This window comes from Enoplosus armatus, chromosome 20 (assembly GCF_043641665.1).
Source record: "Enoplosus armatus isolate fEnoArm2 chromosome 20, fEnoArm2.hap1, whole genome shotgun sequence".
In the NCBI taxonomy this organism is placed as follows: Eukaryota; Metazoa; Chordata; class Actinopteri; order Centrarchiformes; family Enoplosidae; genus Enoplosus; species Enoplosus armatus.
In genome coordinates, this window is record NC_092199.1 from 16690174 (window position 1) to 16708456 (window position 18283).

Sequence of the window (18283 nt, forward strand, 5' to 3'; positions counted from 1 at the left end):
TGCAAAGAGACACCACATAGGAAACAGCACTTTTTAGCCTACAGACCTGTACCTCTCATCAAAGAACCCCAAACAGTGCGACCTGAACCTTCCCACTGACCGGCAGTTACACGCCAACACACAAACACACCGCCACCGTGCCTTCCTCAGGTCAGATGTTTTCCTTCAACTGAAATATGTAAACAGTTTGAGAACATTTCCCCCGTCTCTATGGCCAGACGGCAGGGAAGATGACGTGAAATCCAGTTCTTCACATTTGAGAGACTTGGCTGACACCCGCAGTGCTAATAACGTTAAAGTCCAAGATTACCAGCTTTACAAGCCACCTCTAAGAAACAAAATGAAAGGTCAGAGCCACAGCAGCCTGACAGTATCCCTCCAACCATCAAATATTTATTCGCCAGGAATGTTAAGTGTGCTCTTTTAAACTGAACTCAGATTCTAAGACTGCAGCAGTGGCCCTGTTTGGACCAAATACCAGAAGCTATGACCCTGTGTCTATTGACGAGGTGAAATCAATTGAAGGTGACTTAACTGAAAAAAATGTTTACACATGTTCTGAGACGCAGTTTGTCTTTACAAATCCATACAGCCTCTGTCACAGTTAAAGGGGTCTATACACCCAAACAGAAAAAAAATCTGCCACCACCGTAAATTCCTCATTTACCTTTGGTGGCGACAACAGCAACAACATGTTGTCGACGGATTCGGTAAGGACTATTTCTTTGCCAGAAAGTAGCTCCATTAAAAACTTCAAAGGTTTAGGCTTTTTAGTTTTTTTTAATGTAATATTTCAATGCTGTGAGCGTGACACCTCTTGCCACTTTTTCTCCCTTGACTACTCCGTCTTTCTGCTGCACTTGAGGTCAGCTGAATTCGCCTCCAGCACACGTCAGACGCTCCATACAAACCGAGGTAGCAGTCAAGGCAGGGTGGCCGACGCGTCAATCCGGGGAGCTAACGTGATGAAATTGGCACTTTTTTTTGGAGAGTTGACGTGCATTAAGATTAATTACAATTTGGGTATCCAGAAACCACACTGAAGAACAGCGCAGAATCAATATGTTTGCGTGCTCCAACTTATGGACTTCAATCAATTCAGGCCACTTCCGTTGCTTCCACAAGCTTAAAAATAGAAACAAAAGCGTGCAGGGACCTGAGAACATGGTCACAGGCCATTCAAGGTGAAGGGCTCCAAGTGTGATGATGATGTTAATGTCACAACGTTTTCCATGACATTGTACGAAAACAGTATGATTCATTTATTCTGCTGCTGAGGGACAATAACTGAGCCACCCAGGGGACGTCCGGAGACGAGAGGTAAAGTAAACATGAATCATGGCGAGATGCGGCCCTGACACCGCGGTTATCGTGCTCCCGAGGACAAACACATTTGAAGGCCCACCCACAGACGGAGGCAAGACAAACACAGCTGCCAGCCTCCAGCCACTCTCCATACATCACCACACCCATCTGCTGGAGCACGTGTGTACGGCTAAGTGTTGCGGTGGGAAGGAGGTGATGGGTAATTGCGTGCGTGTGTGTGTGTGTGTGTGTGTATGTGTGTGTGTGTGTGTGTGTAGCGCGGTGTGGAGGGCAGCTGTAAAATGTCGCCCTCTGCCTCAGAACTTCGAAACATTTTCGCTCGTGACTCCAACAGAGTGCCGGTGCCTTCATTACTCTTCTTGACAGCAGACATTTAACAGGCCGTGAGCAAAAAGCTTCTGACATTGTGATCTTTGAATTTCACATCTTTAAAAAAAAAAAACAACTGCTAGATAATTTGCACGTCTGTCATTTACACCTAAAAGTGCACTTACTTTCTTGCCGAGAGTTAGACGAGAAGATCCGATGCCACGCTCGTGTCTGTGCAGTAAACATTAAGCTACCGCCAGCAGCCAGGCTAGCTAAAGACTGGAAACGGGGAAACAGCTAGCCTCGCCCTGTTCAAGGGCAACACTGATCACTGATTAACATGTTATATCTCGCCTGTTCAATCTGTAGAAAAAACAAAGTGAGGTTATGTGGGGGGTTATGTTTCGGCCGGGTGCAGTGACTTCCTGGCGTCAGTTCAAACTTAACCTAGTTAAAAATGGAAGTGAAATACATTCAAACCGGTTGCACCACACAAACTAGTACTCGTGGAGCGATTAGTTGTTACTTATATATTGACATACAAGTGTGACTTCTAGGTGGAACTGTTAGCTAAATGAGTAAACCGACAAAACTAACGTTAGCTTGCTAACATGTGACCCATTTAGAGTGAGGAGTAAAAGAGGTCCTGACGATGTCAACTGGGAAGATTTCAAATGACATTTCCCAAAAATAACACAACATGCCTCAACATTGCGCGCTAATAGTTGTTGACTACGCGGCCGAGTAACATCAGCTAGGCTAGAGAAATCAGATCTTTCCCGCTCGCTTTAAACGCGTGTTTCTCCATTTATGCAGATAAATGAAACACTGAATATTCGGTTCAATATGGGATGTATCAGCCTTGTTTTTGTTATGTTACAGCTTGTTGAGGCTGCACAGTTGATTGATTAAAAGTCTTAAAAGTTTAAAGTCTTTACAGGAGACATTCCTTAAGATGAAACAGTGCTACCCAATTTAGCAAATCGCTAGTTTAAAACTAGCTAATCCTCAGTCATTCCCCATCTCTCTTGCTCCCCTTGCTTGCTGTCATCTCGCTACCGTCTCTATAATAAGGGCACAAAATGGCCAAAAGAAAAAAAAAAATACAAAACAAACTAAAAAGTGGTATCAATAACCTAAACAAGAAAGTGAGGAAGAAGAGTATTTGCCAAAATGTCAAACTATTCCTTTGAAGGGACGCCAGTGGTATTTACTTCCAACAGATCCACTCAGTTGAAACTTAGACACAACAGAACACACCACCTTCCTCTGCTATATATTTGTTCGAAGTCATGGCTCCTGCAGCGTTTGCATTGCAAATGTGCGCGCGGCACAACAAACACTCCAACATCTCTCCTTCCCGCGTGCCAACAGCACATTGCTTGTGTCCGTACTGCATGTGACACACGTCCCTATCTCGCCCGGCGTGGAACGCAAGAAAGGTAAATGTCACACACTGGAGGGGAGCAAATACCACGTCCAATGACCGACCATACTCCATTATTTCTTATCTCGGTGACAAAAGGCACTGAACGTACATAAGATGTGGTCTAATTAGCGTCAGCCGCGGTGGCTCACCTTTCATGTGAGCACATGAGACGAAGTGTGTGCGGATATTAACACGTTTGTGTTCTTCCGCAAGTGAAAAGGGGGGAAATTGTGTTCATGGATGAAAGAAGAAAAATAAAGGCTACTATTTGTAAGAGCTTTGGTTGCTATGAAAGAATGTGGTTTTTGCAGAAACTCACTCTTTTTTTTTTAAATCTTTCATCTGATACAGAGGCTGTTTTCTGCATTGGTGGTTATCAAAGCTGCGGCCTCAAAATGTTTATGCTTATCTGAAACGGAAAGATTTTGTAACTGCACTTAAGAGCTTGTCAATATAAACTTACACTGAAATCGATGATGAAACACAACACATTTTATAAGCCTTAACAGTCAAGAGTTGACCATACATACACACATAAAATGCCAGCAGAAATAACCATAACACCACAACAAAACTTCTGCTGATGATTATCATGAAAAAGAAGAGAAAAGCTGCTCTTAAAACACCATGGCTCTCGCTAGATGCAGAATGTCTGGCCTTTTATTCCGTTTCAAAGACTTTCAAGGCAGTCGTCACTCCTCTTGAAACCTGAAACTTCAGCAAAAAAAGTGAGATGAAAAGGGGCGAGGCGCTTCGCGATAACAGCCAGCCAGCAGAGACTTGAGCCCCGTTCACACACAGTCGCTGGTAAATTACTGGGATAACCTTTCAGGCGCCGCTAGCATACACACACACACACACACATGCAGCTACATTCAGCAACATTTCCGCCTCGCGCCTTTTCACACACGCCATGGCAAGGGACAGTCCAGCAGATCAACAGAAGAAGAAGAAAATGGGGCAAGGCTGGTACAATGTACATGTTAGTGGTGGAAGACGTCTCTTATTATTTTCAGGAACTTTGGCAGGCGAGGAGCTGTTTTTGGCCGGGGGGTGGCAACGTTCTTGTAATGTACTTAATATTCAGCTGTCAAATCACGCGAAAGCAAAAGCATCGGCAAAGGCAACGGTAAACAAGTCGCCGACTCAAACGCAAAACTGGAGGGACGGATTTCCCTGAATATGGATCCCTGCTCCCGTTCAGACAGGCCGATTGCTTCACTCAGCCGAATGAAAACCAGGGAGCCTGAAACAAACCTGCAGCCTCCCCTTGTGAGCCTGATCACCCTGTGGGATCGTTGCATAGCACCTCGTTATTATCACAGGGCGGTTTCAGAGCCACGGGGATCTACTGCTAACACCTGACGTCATAAACACAAAGTCACATCAGCTTGTGAAAACAATCATGGCTCGATGAGCATGAACACAGTCAATGGTAATAGAAGTTGGACTCAATGAATAAATAAAAATGGTTTAAAAGTACTTTCCCCGTAATATTAAGTATTCATGACTGAACAATCAACAATCGGTGTTAAAAGTTAAGAGAGGTGCTCCACTTTCAGAAACAGATGAAAAAAAAACAATGGTCAAAATCCAAGCAGTAGAGGCTTGAGATATCACGACTAGAGCTGCCACTATTTCGATAATCGATTCATTGTTTCAGTCATTTTTTGACATTTTATAGACGAAACGGTTAACCGATTCATCGCGACAATTATCGGTAGATTAATCGACGATGAAAATAATCATTAGTTGCAGCCCTAATCCTGACCGTCGAGCTCCTAAAACACTGGACTCTACGATTCCTATTAAACGCTCCCTGCCTCCTAAAAAACCCTGATGATTTGTTCAAACTTTGGAAGACATTGTACACGCGTTTTCGCTGGTTGAGTAGTATTCCTTGTAGTAAACTGAGAGTGCCAAAAACATCATGAGGTGGTATATATATATTAAGGGTTCAACACTCAAGAACGTAGATGATCTGCTTCATCTGGTAGGGGTGTTTTGGTCAGATGTGATGGACAGCCCCCACCCCGCGCAATTGTCATCGGACTTTGATTCAAATGTTGCTAAAAACCTGATTGGTGCCAGAAAAGTAGGGGACATCAGCTTTTTCCCTTCAAACTGCTGAGAGGAGCACAAACAGAATACCCCAGTAATACTGACTAACCCAAATACCCTGCTCCCAGTGGACAAACCCTGGGGGTGTGAAATCAGTGGGGTCATGTCCCTTCTTCCTTCCATCCATCCTGTCTCTCCACTGAAGCAGACATCCCGTGCAAAGTCTTCATATTGTGACATGTTTGATCCTGAATATAAGAACCACTGACCAGTTTTACGTCTCTTTAAGCAGTTCAGCACACTTATTTGGTTCATCCATGCTGTAACATGGCATTTTAAACTGTGGCTTGAGCTTTTGGATGACTTTGAGTGTGCAAGACGTCATTGAATTCTCTGCTCCTGTTCATCTGCCCTCGTTTCTGTTCAGTCGCGGCCACTCGTTGGCCGCCTTCGGAGCCTTCTCTATGGGTGTTGTGTCGCAGGATGACATAGACCTATACTACAAGAGGGCATTATGGAGAATAATTGACAGAGGCAACATTAGTGGTGAAGCCGCTGGCAGCAAGCTGGCGCCAGGTCAAAAACAATTTGGTAAATCACACTGACAAGACTTATTTCGAGCGTTTGTACATAAGTCAGTGCTCAGGTGGGAAACATCAGCTGATTCTATGCCGTGACAGAAAATATTGAAATGAAAAATAATGTCAAATATGAATATCCCTTATAGCTACATTAAAAGAGTGCCTTGCATTGTTCTGCTATAACATCGTTGGACTCGCAGCGGGAAAATGATCAAAATCGCTGCAGCAGAACCAGAGATGTCGTCTTTTTTATTCCACGCATTCTCTTCTTCTTCTTCTTTATCAAAACCTACATTTCCCACAATGCATCTCAGCCCTTTGTGTGTTTTTGACACGCTAATATTTTACACTTTACACTCTGTTGGCCAGATCCCGAATCTGACCGTGACCCGCCTTGGTTTTCCTGGGCTACATGCAAAACAGGGTCGGGCCCTCCAGTCCAGAAAGAGGTAGCTGGACAACAACTGTACAACTTACTAAATGAGTGATGAATACACACCATTGGTCGGTGGAGTGTTGGAGTTTCCCCATTGGCTGTTGCTCTTTCAAAATAACAGGTGTGGGCAGCCCTCAATTCCGTGTAACAAGTTGGCCTTTAATTTAGCATATTGACCATACGCGGGCCAGCCATATAGTGGGTTTCGACCAAGGCTTGTTTGATATCAAATCCTAATCTAATCTAATAATGCGTGACATGATACATTTCCTGTGCCTGCTTCACAGTAAAAGCATTGAGGTTTAGAGATAGAAAGCTTTTAATGTGAAGCAGCAGCAGCAGCAGGAAGTGCTCAGTTGGCATTACCAGTACCGTACCACAGCTCCGACAGGGCTTTAGGGAAGCAGACCAGAAAACAGTGAGCCTGAAGTCTATTAGTAGAGGAACAAACCTCCAAAACACACACACTCTTGTGTTACACACAGCTTAACATAGCAAGACTCCTGAGTTGTCTGTCTGACCAAAGCAGTTCGGCCCAATGCGAAGACAAAGCTTCAGGGTGAAGGCCATCATAGATGGCCCCTGCTCCAAAACGGGACCTTAAAAGGAACAGTTAGGACATTTTGGGAAATATGCTTATTTGCTTTCTTGTCGAGAGTTGGATGAGAAGATCAACGCCACTCTCATGCCTATTCAGCAACTCCTTGTTAGTATAGTGGTGAGTATCCCCACCCATCACGCGGGAGACACGGGTTCAATTCCCTGACGGGGAATAATTGCACCCCTCTGGGGATCAATAAAACAAATATGATAGTTTAGTCCATCTGTAAAGCTGAAACTAATACAAATTCCTCAACTAACTAGCTCTACCAGTCTTTACTGTACATATCATTTTGTGGCCCTACTAACGACCAGAGCACTGAAAGCCATATAATGGACCAAGGAATGCCATTAAAATAAACCAAGGTACTAGGACATTGCAATAGTGTTTTCAGTGGAATTATGTTATATGTCATCTGCAGCAGCTCAACATGGCAGTGATGATGAATCAGTTACACTCAACACACTTCTAAAAGGAGTGCAGGCGGTGTGGGGGTGACAGACTTCTCTTACGCTTTCCAGCGTATTTAAAATAAGTTGTAGCAGGCAGGGCCGTCCATCTGTTCTCTGTTACACACCGAAAAGCTGTCGAGAGGTATGAGTGGAAGGCAGACGACAGTAAAGACCGCGGGAGGACAGGAATCGCTGCGGGCCATGTGCACTCGCAGTTCGGCATGGAAAACATTAGCGGTGTTGTTCATGGATCTGTGTTCTTCATAGTTTGCTGGACACTGCCGGATTCCTTGAATGTGGATTATAGGATAGACATTCCTGTTCATTGTGGACAAAAAGGGTTGTGATTGAAGGGGGTTTGCTGTCTTACTTGGAAATGAAATCTCAGAAAAATGTCGCAGAACACACAGGAAGTGACTGAGACCGTGCAGACTGTAAGAATTATAAATCAGAGCCTGCAGCGGGATATGGATAATACGAAATATTAGTTTGGGTAGTTCACACACAGTAACACTTTGTTTTTTTTTGTTTTTTTGCAGTCCCTTCTCTGAGGTGCAAAACAAGAGAACAACAACTCCCAATTCCTGACCTTTCGCTCGGTCAGCAGCCTTTCGGTTCAGGAAACAGACACTCCATTTGGGGGATTTTCAGTGAGAATAAAGTAAAAACTGTTACAAGCACGCTGACGCGGCGTTTGAGCCAGGATTAGCTGGGAGGGGATCAAATGGGCCCAGATTGGGCGGTTTGGGGAGGGTTGTTATCAGTGTTGCCAACTTGACCCCCCCCCCCCCCCCTTATCTGATCACAGCTCTGCGATGAAAGACTTGCTGATGTTTACATCGCGTAAGTGAAGACTCTTAACATTTAACGTACCATTAGCCTATGACTTTGTGGGGGGAAATTGAGCTACTTTTATGACAGTGTTATGCTCTGATTGAGCTACTTTCTGTCAGTCAAATCTGGCAACACTGATTGGTGCTTTACTAGGGGGTCACTGCTGCTCCAACCAAGCAGTTCTGTGAAAACTTGACAGAGCATGATATTAAGATAATACAGGAACTGAGATGAGACACATTGTTTAAGACATAACACATTTTGTTTTGATTACAGTGTGTATTGACCGACTTTGTGAACAGTAAATACACTCATCCCTCGCTTGCTTTTTAAATATCATCATCAAAACGATGCAGAGGGGCTTGTTAATCCCTAAAAAGAAAATGGACGTTTACCAGCCAACAGTTGTATTTTGTAGGGTGGCTCACTCGCAGCTCATAAAACCTGAAACAAGAAGCCTGCTAACTGCTAGGCGCAGGGAGGTTGCAGCGACGGCGTTTTAAAGGCGTCATTGGCCGCTTTTATGCAGCGCGCTCAAGCCGAATCGACACACACGCCACACCTCTTTGGCTTCCGGGAAGCTGCCGTAATGGTGGCGTCCTCTTTGCGGCAGTGTTGCGGGAGTCGCAGTGGTTCACGCTGGCTCACACCTGCTGGTGTGATAATGGGATATTTAGGCATCAAATAAATAAGTAAGTAATTTCCCTTAGATTATATTATGCGGCCATTATCAGTGCTACTGTTGTTTCCCTACGGCCAGATTGTTCATTCATGATGTGGACAGGCTCTGTCCGCTACAGTATCTCTCTTCACTACACTGTATTGAAGATGACACAACTTAACAAACTACTGGGAAGCACTGAACTTTCCCACCAAATGTCCTTTGTCATCATGACTCTGACTTCTTCAATTGCAGCTTCTTCTTTTTTCAGTTTCCATTTAGCTATAGCTCCACCCTGCAGCACACAAACCCTAGCCAATGAAGACATAAACTATTCCAGACTTGCGCAACTGCTACATCTAGCTTCACGGTGCAAGCGGGGCAAACTCTGCCCCTCCCGCCCGGCTGCACTTCAACACACAGCTGTAATCCAAGCCACCATTCAGATTGAACTGTTGCCGTATAACGCTGCTCATAAACAGGCTCTGGATCAGCCTGTTGATGTGTGCACTGCATGCCACACATTCTGTCTGCTCCTGCTATGCCTTCCCCATCTATTTACATATATATATATAAATATATATATATATATATATATATACACATACACATATATACATGTTTGTGTATATATACACACACACACACACACACACTCATATATATACATATACATATATACACATATACGTATGTATATACACATATACGTATATACATATATACAGTCCTCGCAGCTTTTGTTATTGGAGAACACAGAGTCAATACATGCATTTGTTTCTTCATGGGAGTGTGTGTGCGTTTCGTAGTTCACATTAGCGTATTAATCATTACACGCTAGTGTGTTTGAACCACCATCGTTTCAGCTTCGTTACTGCGAAAACTTCAAACATGCACTGGTATTTGTTTTACTTTATTCCATTTTATTAGATTGTTTTTTTTGGACTTGGGAAAATGATTTCACCAACAGGTCCATTAGAAGCCATTTCTGGAGCTTTCGATTGCATCAAACAATCTTCCTCAGCAGATGCCGTTTGCCGAGTCATCACGGAATCGTAGATTTTTCTTCACATTTTAAAGTTCCTTAATCCTCAAGATTTTTCATGAAATCAAACCCAGTTTGAGTTGTCATTCACATTTTTCCAGCAATAGCCATTCAATGTTTACATTCAGTGCCATTCCTCACTGCTTACTGTTCACTCTCCTAACACTGATATCAGATCTGTATCAAGTTACCACTAATGCTCGTGGAGCAACTTTTTGCAAGGACATAATGGAACAAGTATCAATCTCAATATTTCAAATATTGCAAATCACTTCCCACATGCTGAACGCTGTCCAGTCAGAGCATCCAGCTACGATTTTGCATGTATCCACGGCACCACACTCACCGTTGTGGCTCTAATGAGCGACACATTAGCCCACCCTGCGCAGCCAGGGCACCACACAACATTTCAACCTCTCACCTGACGCACATATTTACTATCAACACTTGGCGATAGGGCCACATGAGATTTTAATCACGGCCACAGTCTGGATTTTTCACTCCACATTGCCAAAAGCTGCGATATCAAAATGATGAGAGAGATTCATAAAAGCTGCAGAGTCTGATGCAGAAAGCACCACGGGAGGGGCTTCACTGTGAAGCAGCTACTTGCTTAACATACAACATACATACAGTATAAGAGAGTGTTGCGTTAGTGACTGGAGGTGCTTACTGTTGGTGCGTCACAGGATATAGTGCGTATTTATCATGCAGTATTGATTCATCAATTAGGTGATTGACATTATTCAGGAACAAACAGACAGTGAACTTGATGTTTTTGGAGACCAAACAATGAAATGAATAATCAAGAAAATAATCCTCAGATTTATCAATAAGGGTAACATTAGATAAGGCCAAAATTTTTGTCATAATATTCACACAATGCATGTTTTCTCTTCATCGCCCAGCCCTGGTGTGGGAAACAGACTTCCCCACGGTCACTTGGGACACAAACGTCAAATCCAAACTCAGGACCTTCCATGGACATTTTCACGCTCTTGTCTAACAGCATTTTCGTGGTCTCAAATTTGGTATGACGTAGGGTAAAATCAAAAGGGATCCGAATCAGCCATCAAAGACATCTCGTATCTTGATCTGGCGAAGGTGAAGTATGAAAGTGAAAAGCTTTGATTTAAAGCAACTGTTATGTCAGCATGTCGGCGGAGTAGCAGGACTTTCAAACCAACCTCTTCCATTAAGATTGTGTATGTATAGGCTATCACTCGAAATTGTATAAATCTACTGACAAAGCAATGACCAATACCACTGCTGATTTTGCTAACGTAAAAATAGTTGGAGCTATCAGCTAGAGATAAAAAGGTGCAGGTTACATATAACACCTTTTACAAACAATGAGATTGCAAATAAAGTCCTTGGCCAGGCCTTAGTGTTTAATGTGACTCGCAGTGAACACGCACTGCTGAGTGCTGGGGGATTACAACTGCCTCCAGTTTGTTTGAAGTGGAAGTAAACAGCAGCAAACTAGTTTAGGTCACCTCGGATGGCCCCATAAACAAGCCAGCCCTTAGTGTAATATCCAGCCACAGGAAAATCAGGTGCACGGTCTTAACCCTTTTCGAAAAACAACGAAGTGCCTCAAGGCTCTGGCGTTTGGTGTGTAGGGGGGGTTTTCACGGCAGTGTGGGCCAAAGGCTTACCGACCTGCCTCTTGTCGCACGGACCCCACATCAAATAGACACAGCATGACACAGACGGACACTTTAATAAGACTTACCCCAAACGCGGGGACGTCTGAGTGGCAGCCTGGTGCTCCAACAAGCACAACCCCTATTCCCAGGATAAGTTACTACATATTTAAAGCGGCCCTAATCAGCATTTTTCATATCAACAGATTCAAATGTTTACTGTGAAGCGGGCCTCTCATAGTGATGAACCCACAGAGAATCATCACCCACACTCCGCAGTTCACACTCAGCTCCACGGAGCATTTCAGCACCTGTAAGATCGTTGTTTAAGTTCGAGGGCCAGCAGCTTTACTGTTTTGGTTAAGTCTCACTGTTCTCATCACACTCTTTCCCTGTGGCAGCAGGCTGCTGTTTTGCTTAACCCGTTTTAAGCTAGCTGATGAACATAGTGGAGCTAAAAAGCCAAATATATTTTTTTCCCCAGGAGTTCATGAAGACCAAACCTGATCTATGAATGAAACCTGATCTATCACTAATGTCGCTCCACGTCTGCGTGATGTTTAAATAGGCAATTGTCGGCCAACGCTCTCAGCATAACAACTTTATACAACGATAATATGTCAGTGTTGTTGAAGACACTCTACGTTTGCTCTTCAATACTTACTGAAGCGGGGGCACAACATTTTATCACTATTGCAGTATACATTTTCACAACAAGTACATTGCAGACAGCTGGGATATAAAAGTGACTAAGATTCATATAAGCTGTCCAACCTCCAAGAGGCTGTCAAAAGCAATATGGCATGAGGCAAGGAAGCGCCACACGAGGGCTTTTACTGTGAAGCAGCTGCAGACATATGATACACACACACGTCTAGAAGAGGTGACCGGGGGCGCCTTATTGTTGATGCATGTATAATGAACATGCTGAACATCGTTGTGACGATTCAGAGAATTACCAGTGGCCTCTCAAGGCAGCGTTTGCGTTGGCATGCAAAATTGTAAAATGTTCAAGATAGAAGACATCAATACATTTAGGAGCACTTCAGGAGCGCACGCTGTGTTTCATGGCTGCAGGGGCGCACAATTGCAACAGAGCAGAGCAGCAACAGTTGCAATGTTTGTATCACTGAAAGATTAACCCCACATTAGTTATACGCAGGGTTTAAAAAAAAAAAGAAAAGAAAAGAAAAGAAAAGAAAAGGACACCAAGCGTGACCCCAGTTACCCTCTAACAGAGCAAACATCCAGGTAGTCTCCAGGGAGCAGTGAATGCTACTGTGGACCTGTGTGAAGAACTAAGTGATGGAAAAAATCGAAAGCTTCCATAATAATCCCATATGGATTTACTGTGTGTCTGCAGTACTACCAGGTAGTGACCTTATCCTACTATAGTTTATGGTATTTCCCATCTCCTATAATATCCATTATACTACTACTATTAATAGGGTGTCTGTGCCAAATTGTGTTATTAACGTGATTTCTTAATGGCCATTTTGTATTTGTAAGTGACTTTTGCTACTGTATGTGATTTCATCGCGATACAGAAAGATTCCCAGTGGGACTATAGTGTGTCTTTAACAGGCTGTCCATTAGATATCTCCCGCTCTATGGTATCACCGTGCTTTCACTGTAATATTCCAAGGGGGACGTAGCTGCCGTGGACTGACTCTGAGAGAAGTTTAAGTTGTTACGGACCTCATCATAAATACTACACCGCCATTAATATTTAGCTATATTTGACAGCCTGTTACAGGGGTGTTCTTCCTCGAGGAAAGAACAGCACCGTGTCCGACTTCTGTATAACCAAACAACACACGAAAGCACGTCGTTCACCATGACATTAATTGGGAGCTGGTTAACGCAGTAAATGCTATTAAGTGGGTTATTTATAGTTAAGCTACGGCCATTACTTTACTTCTGAATGGCTGCCCGGGAAGAAAACAACAGCAGCCAATGACATAACATAGTACAACATTGTCAGGTAGTGCGCGAAGTATACAGGAGGCCAATGGAGTTACGGTATCTTGTAACAAACACGGCGGTCATGACAAACCGGCAACGTACTCACCCAGAAGGGCAGCTCTGGTCCGCATAGCCGCTCCATCTCAGTCGCGGCGGGAGACCGGGAACCACCGGCGAGCTCTTTATCCCTCTCTACAGGTCGAGCCCTAGCTTGCTTGCCGACCCGCTTTCCGTTTCCTTCGCGTAGCAAAGACGCCCGCTGACTGTCACATGCCACACGGACAGGTATGTGTTGTGGAGGCGCCTCGGTTTCTGTGTCCAGACGCTCCCCCCCCCCCAAGGACAGCGTGGACCGAACTGCGTCAGGAAACGCTCCGCTCCTTCCGCTCTGGACTGAGACGAGAAGAAAAGTCACGGGCTGGTCGCGATGGCAGAGGCGGGGCGTCCGCTTTACTAGGCCCCGCCCCTCCCCCTCTCTCTCTCTCTCTTTCTCTCTCTCTCTCTCTCTCTCTCTCTCTCTCTCACTCAACATGACTCAACAGCATGAACTCATGGCTTGTTGCTGAGTCATGTCATCTGGGGGTTTACAGGAGAGGAAAAGGAAAGTTTTTACACATACAACTGGTCCTGGGTGAGATTTTGGTGGTCCTCACTCAGGCCAAATTAACTGAGGGTCGACTCCAGGCAGGAGGAGAGGGTTTAAGTGGGTTAAATGTGAACATATCAGTTTGGGGGTTATTTCATGTCCTCTCAAAGATATAATCACAAATGTATGTGTGTGAGAGGTGACAGCTGGGTGGCTGTGTTTGGCAGCTCCCAGTGAAAGAATGTGCCACAAGGTGAAGCTGACATGTCCATTGTGCAACTTTCCTGGGCCAAATAAGGAAAATGGAAAGCCAGGGTCTAGATTTCATGACACATAGCCCTCTCACACACACATACACACACACACACACACACACACACAAAGACACACACTCACTCCTCAGCCCCACCCGCTGAGTTGCTATAAACATGGGAGAAGTTTTCCCTCAAGGATTTCTACCAGGCACCTGTAGCTGAATACAGACAAGCTCCAAAAACACTGGATCCTACATTTCCAATAAGGCAACTGGACAGTATCTTTTATCAGACCCCCTTGCCTTCTAAACGCCTACTTCTATCAAACCCTGCATCTCCCCTGTGTAAAGCGGCCTTTATGTTACACGTTCTAAGGCTCAAGCCGAAGCCGAGACGACCCTGATGACAGGGGTTGTTTTTTTTCATACTTTGAAAAAGGAGGAGGAGTATCAGCAAAGAGAGAGAATGCGAATTGAAGTGTGTTTGAATCAATTCCATTAAACCGCTGCAGAAGAAGAGGGCGCAACAAGATGACGTAATTAAATGAGTGCCAGTCAAACCTCAGATGGTGAAATGTAGAAAACGCATATAGCAGTAAATGTATAGCAGTTGTATATTAATATATACAGTATATATGGTGTTATGTCCCACCCTTTGGCGGCCCTACAGTACTAATATTTCACCACCGACCCAATTAACCACAGTTAGACCCCTTTAAAACAACCAAAGCCATGGGATTAAAGACAACAACCAAAAGAGTGCTGACTACCTCCCATTTTCCATTGCATGCTGTTTTTGTCCTGCACATGTACGGTGCAAATTTGTTCTGAAGATTAGTCCATCGCAAGCAATAAAGCACAATATTAATTTGGAAGCATTTTAATACAAATTAAATAATAAATAAAATCAAGTACTATTAAAGGGGTTATTTTTGAGTTGTTACCGTCCCACACGTGTATAACTGTTACTCTATACATATGAATATATTTACATACAATATATATTCATGTGAACATACAGTTTGTGTGTCTCTGTGAAAAACACCCTTGGCGTAGCGTTGAGTAACCTTGCCATGTGAGTATACGCTCTACCAATGGAGATATGGTATCTTGTGACATACACATGAGCCATTACACCTACCACAGCCGCCACCAGTGACCAAAATGGACTTACCAAGTGGGGGAGCTCTGGTCTGTACAGCTGCGCCATCTCTCCCGGGACACCAGGACAGCAGTTGACACACACCCAGCACAGCACCATGGGAGTGCACCGTATCTAAGACTTGTCTGTCAGGCCTGCTTGTATTTGCATGAGTGAGTAAAGCAGTAGTAGTAATCACTACATTTGGACCCCAAGAAGGTGCCAGGTGTATACTTGTCACCTTGTGTGGGAAACAGTTTGATGTGGACTGTGTGCTGGACTTACCATATGACTACAACAAATATAATATCTTGTCATGACCTTAGATCTAATTTTTCCCAAATTAAATAACCCTCAGAGAATCACATCAGCAAACTCACAGCCAGAACCAAAAGAAACATTTTCAGTAAAAATAGAACTGTGTCTACAGAAGGCCCAGGGCTAGCTTAACCTCATTTCACATTGGTATTTATTAAAAAAAAAGGCTTGCTGTAAGCCCCAGGTCCAGGATCACTGTAAGAAATCAGAGGCCAGACTTAGTATCTTCAAAGTGCTCACAGCATGTGACTTTCACCATAAGATGCATGTCTCTGTTCAGAGGCCCTGGCCTCAGAACCAGAGTTTGCTGCCTTGTGGCTACTTCTAAACACTTAGGATGGCTCAAATGCAGAGGGCAGATCTCCACACAGGGATCAATGACTGAAACCTTTTGAACCTTGACTCGCAGTAGTCATTTCAACTGTACCTCGCTAGGGATCACAGAGAAAGGTCAGGGATAACCCTGCTCGGGAGTCCCCTGGGATCAGGGGTGGGATATCCCACATTTGAGGACGCAAGTGTCAAACAGCTGGTAGCCCAGAGCTGGAGAGTATGCTCCACCGAAGTTCTTGCTGGATGAGCTGATGAACTGGAACTGGTGGAGGCTGAGTCTGTCAATTTTCCAAAACCAAGAATCCGACAATAATGCGTTCGCGTCATATGGGATGATTGGCAAAGATGGGAAAGATTCCCATGTTAACGACTTGGTTAGTTGGTCGTGTGAGTATCAGAAGACTGTGCATTGACAACATAACACCATATCCATTAAATTAAATTGGACAATGGCCTTTGGCAGATTGGAAGCGTCCACATCTGTTTGGTATTTAATGCACTTTCAGACCCGGTGCGGCCATTTGAAACAGCTAAAACTTTGGTCTTCAGATGCGGTTGGTAGACGCGTGGTACAAACTGCAATTCATAGTTCATTTTGAGCACACTGCCAACTTAACAGGGGGAGCGTGATCAAATCACAATATGATGGACCCTTACCTCGCTGGTAAAACTCTCAAAATATGCATCTGTTTTTAAATAAAGTCTTTGATATTACCTATAATTACAGGACGCAAGGAGAGCTACAGAGTCCTCCCTCTGTTTAAGTGTAGGCTGTAAGCTTGTGTGCCCTTAGAACTATATCTGGCTGAGATAAAGAGTTCTGAGATACTGAGCTTTAAAGTTCTCAGTAATCTTTGAGTTGTGGTGGGTAGTTTATATGATTCATCCGTTTTGACTAAAACATCTGATTAAGAGCAAAATATCGAGGTCTCTCGCTCTAATGCAAGCAAGTCAACTCAGGTCAAGTCATAGAAGAAAGCCAGAGTTAAGACATTACAGGTTTGAAATGCAAAATAGCTGATGGTTTTGTCTACTTTTGGTAGGGAGAGAGCAGCTGAGAGAGGGAACTTTGTGTTTAGGAAAGACATTTTTAGAGTCATTTGTTTGGGCAAACCTAGGTAGCACTGACTTCATACTGTATTGTACTGGAATTCCTGCTCTATGTGCTGCAAAGGCACTCAGCAGTGAGGCTTTGTAAAGTCTCCAGGCCTCCTGCTACAGGTGTCACTCCTTCTTGCCCAACAGGGGATCTGATTACCTGACGTTAAGCCCTTCTGTTCTCTGTTTCCAAGAAGAGCTGACCTTGGCCCACAGGCTGATGCTTCTGTGTCCATGATTAGTAGGATATCCTTTCTGATGCCAGTGCAGGTGAGCGAAGCCACCCAGCAGAGGACCTGCAGAGTGTGACCTTACCATGACATGGGAGGGAAGCCCTCGCTTGTATTTACACTGCAGGAGCTGTCACAAGGTATCAGGTCCTCAGGTATCAGCAGTGTCACATAATGCAAGTGGGGCCCTCTGACCCAGGACCTGTAAGCCCATTTACCTCCATGCCGGGAGGGATTTCCCTCCAGGTCACTGGCTGGTGTTTGATTTATACAAGAGACACAAGGTGTGTTGCAAAAATAAATGTAAAAATGAAGGGATGAAAGTTGGAAGTCATAAGTCAATGGCCCCGGGAAGCCTTGATGATGATTTTTTAGAAAACACTACCTCTGTAAAGCTGCATTTACACTACACTGCTGCTAATCTAGTTATACTTAATGATACACATTGATTGTTATCATATTTTCCCATTGTTTCATTGTGTTTCATTGGTCCCCTAAACATCGGCAACATGTCAGCAGATCATCTCTTGCAAACCGTCCAGTGTGTCACACCTGGTTAAGGTGTTTCCCAGGCTGAGCACACCATCTAGTGGTCAACTGGGAATAACTGTGACACACATCCAGGTGGCATCGGGATCAGGATTATGTTTATTATATAGTAGGAGTAGCAGTAGTTCCAACAATGTTTGTTTAAGAATTAGCATCAGATTTAGTATTAGCATTATTGTTCATGGTAGCATTAGTGGCCTAATATTAGTATTTGTGATACTATAAGTATAAGTACATACATTCTGTATCAAGGTTAGCACTGGTAAGCCTGGTAGCAGCAGATGTATCATAACACATTCAGGATTAGGATCAAAAAGACTGGCATTACCACCAAATCCACCAGTTTTATACGTCAAGTTCAGGAGTGCTGGGGGGGGGGGTCATCGTCATTATCATCATCATTTCAAAATGGGGGGCGCAGAATTTTAA

At 44.0% G+C, this 18283-nt stretch overlaps 1 protein-coding gene across 1 annotated transcript in view; it reads right to left on the reverse strand.

Moving 5' to 3' along the window:
* The window catches only part of abcc3 (ATP-binding cassette, sub-family C (CFTR/MRP), member 3), a 45856-nt gene extending 32336 nt beyond the window's left edge, over window positions 1-13520 (reverse strand). The window contains exon 1 of the mRNA XM_070927032.1: window positions 13453-13520. Coding sequence (XP_070783133.1) covers window positions 13453-13488 — 36 coding nt within the window. The 5' untranslated portion in view covers window positions 13489-13520. The remainder of the gene's footprint in view (window positions 1-13452) is intronic.
* Window positions 13521-18283: the final 4763 nt, after the last annotated feature.